Genomic DNA, 2,859 nt, shown 5'->3' with positions numbered 1-2,859 from the left:
GGCGCGTCTGTGGCGCGTCTGCGCAGAAGTGGCAGCGTGCAAAGGCGGTCAAATCTATTTGTGATTCCTCCATAGCGTGTTGTGTTTGCACATTCTATGGGTGCTCACCCATTTTTGGTGTGGGAAGGCCGTACTGTTGGGTGTAAATCACTCGCTCTCGTACATCACGAGCGGCTAGAAAATGCAGGCTCGCTCAAAAGGATACAGACTACGGCACAATTTGATAGGTGTTGGGTGCCCGCTGCGAATTAAAGCTCAGTGAGTTCAGCGCAGTGATGGAGAGCTGCGAATCGAAACCAAACAGGCTTTTTGCGCACAACTATTTCCTCTCCTATAAAATTTACCGAGCATACCCGTTTGTGCGTCAGCTGCTCAAGGATTCGCCGATCATGAACGATATGAAGCTGATGATGGCGAGTGGGAGTAAGGCAAACAGAATCTACGACTTCATTCGAGACCAAACATCTCATTATTCTCAGTTAAAAGACGTGTACAACCTCATTGCTACCACCAAAAACAAAGCTGCAGAGGCAGCACAGCGCAACCAATCGCTTAAGAAGTCCAATCAAGGTTCGAAACTGCGAAGTGCTATGTGTGGCGATGATGTCGTCGAAGTTGCAGAATTTATCTAGTCTTGCGAACCCCCACTTAGCGATGTGGCGTCTTTTCTTTAAGCATTTGAAGGTCAGCACCAGAAGTATCAGAACAAATCGTTCTGTCTGTCGTCGCGTGTACCTACCTCTTCAATTATATCGTACCGACTTTATTCACGAAGGCCTACGAATCATCGGGATGAAAATCCTGTTAGGACAAGTGATGGATCTGTGTACGCCAGTGGATGATAATTGCGAGTGTTGAATTCTTACAGTGGACGGTATTGGAGACGTTACACACATACAAATGATGAGTGTGCAATACGTATAGAGTCATGTGCATACATGTGTACAAGGAATACAGTGCTATTTCTGGCTTATGTGAATAGTGGACGACAACATCGCGCATGAAGCCCCTGCTGCCGTTGCGAAACGATTGATAGATATTTGGTCATTACAATGGCTTCCTGGATTGGGAGACGGTATGGATATACCGTGGAGACATCTCTATTGTACACGCAGTGAGTGTTGGTACAGCAACAAACTTATTTTCAAATTTTACAAAGACTCTACAAGATGTCTATGGATGCAGCTACGATATTTTTGCCCGAAGACGCCAAAAAAAGAAATGCGTATTCCGCCCAAGACGCTGAGTGGAGCAATTTGTCTTCTTGCCGTTGAACATCAACGGAAGTCACTGGGTCTGTCTCGTGGTGGATAAAGTTAAAGAAACTGTCTATTGCTACGATAGCATGAGCAAACGCGCGACTCAAAACTTGCTCACAGAGTTAGCGGAAGAACTAGTGAAGAATAGTCGTCTACCACAGACCTACAGTGTCACGTCGGTGGAGACCTTCATCCAGAAGAACAGCGATAGCTGTGCGTATTCGTGTGCCTGTGTGTCCGGCGACAGTTTGGAAGGAAGCAGGTAGCGATTATACAAAAGTGGGCGTTCCATTGTGAAATTTAGGGACGCAAGCAAGGAAACGACGAAGTAGCAGAGTGATGTGATTACAGGAAAATACAGTATAGGGCTAGCCACAGACTCTAAGGCCAAAGATGATCGGGCATTCTTTACATGTTAGCCATGTTTTTATGCTACCCATGATTTTACAATGTTTACATTAGGATCCTCGCATTAGTTTTATGACATACAATAGGTCATTTATGTAATTTAGGAGTGATCAGGCAAAACAAAGCAGCAGCATCTCGCTTATTCTTCAATGTTTATGATCTCCTGTCACTATGATTGACCATGTCTGTACGTGACATAAACTATATGAGCATATTCTACCGAACTGTCGTATTTTTAGCGTAATCATGGAAAAACTTAGAAATTTCCCGCTCCCTAACCTTGTAGCGTGTCTGTCCGTCCGTCCGTCCGTCCGTCCGTCTGTCAATCAGTCCGTCCGTTTCCTCTCTTGCTGCTTTTGCCTGCCTTTTAGCATGGCTACACTTGGCCTGTCTAATACATTTACGTCCCTTCTTACCGACCGCGCCTACCTTTCTGACTCGACTTTACTATGCCTAAATTACAAATATGGCCAAAAAGCGTGACACAATTAACTCGCGCCCTGATTGGGCAATACCTGCCGACCTGCGACACTGACTGGATCTGTCGCACGATCAGACCGCCTCTCTCCCTCGCGATTGGACGTGATGTAAACATTTCTGCCCAGCACGAAACGCATCGATTGGTTGCAAACAGCCAGGCGAGCTGCGCAGATACTTGATTATTGAGATTTAGCTACGCAAAACCTGTCGTATGTACTGCAAATCGGGCACAGTAACCACTTTATTTTCTAAGAGCTCTGCACACATCTCAAATAGAGATATGTAATATTATTAATGTAGACTTCACAGACCAGTATTTTGTAAGAGCTCTGGGATGTTATTTTCCACACACATTTCAAAGTAAAGACATTATTAATAGTATTAATATTACTAATATAAGCTTCACAGGCCGCATTTGTAAGAGCTCGGCGATGCTATTTTCCACAGACTTTCTAAAGTAGAGACGATAGTATTTTTTAATACTAAAGTAGGCTTCACGACCAGCGCTTTTTGTAGGGACTTTGCGAATATATATATATTTTTTACGTCACCTGGCACTCACCACTGCCACCGTGCAATGAAGGCGCGTGGCTGCACGGTGCATTGCGCTATCTGCTCCCGTGCAAAGCACTCGACGAATGCATGCGCGCACGGTACATAGTGTTTTGAGTCACTTTTTATTCGCATGGTAAAGTAATGTACTTTGGTTGGT

General features: G+C 44.8%; 1 protein-coding gene across 1 annotated transcript; it reads right to left on the bottom strand.

Annotated features, from left to right (window-relative positions):
* Window positions 1-248: 248 nt before the first annotated feature.
* On the bottom strand, window positions 249-1,551 carry PITG_19836 (uncharacterized protein; the record flags this gene model as incomplete). The annotated part of the gene is made up of 4 exons (XM_002896005.1): window positions 249-331; window positions 759-777; window positions 1,052-1,100; window positions 1,427-1,551. The coding sequence occupies 4 exons, from the start codon at window positions 1,549-1,551 to the stop codon at window positions 249-251; spliced, it is 276 nt and encodes a 91-aa protein (XP_002896051.1).
* Window positions 1,552-2,859: the final 1,308 nt, after the last annotated feature.

Source organism: Phytophthora infestans, genomic scaffold, assembly GCF_000142945.1.
Source record: "Phytophthora infestans T30-4 supercont1.110 genomic scaffold, whole genome shotgun sequence".
NCBI classification, from domain to species: Eukaryota; Oomycota; class Peronosporomycetes; order Peronosporales; family Peronosporaceae; genus Phytophthora; species Phytophthora infestans.
The sequence above is the reverse complement of the archived record's forward strand: the minus strand, read 5'-3'. Positions and strand labels throughout refer to the sequence as shown.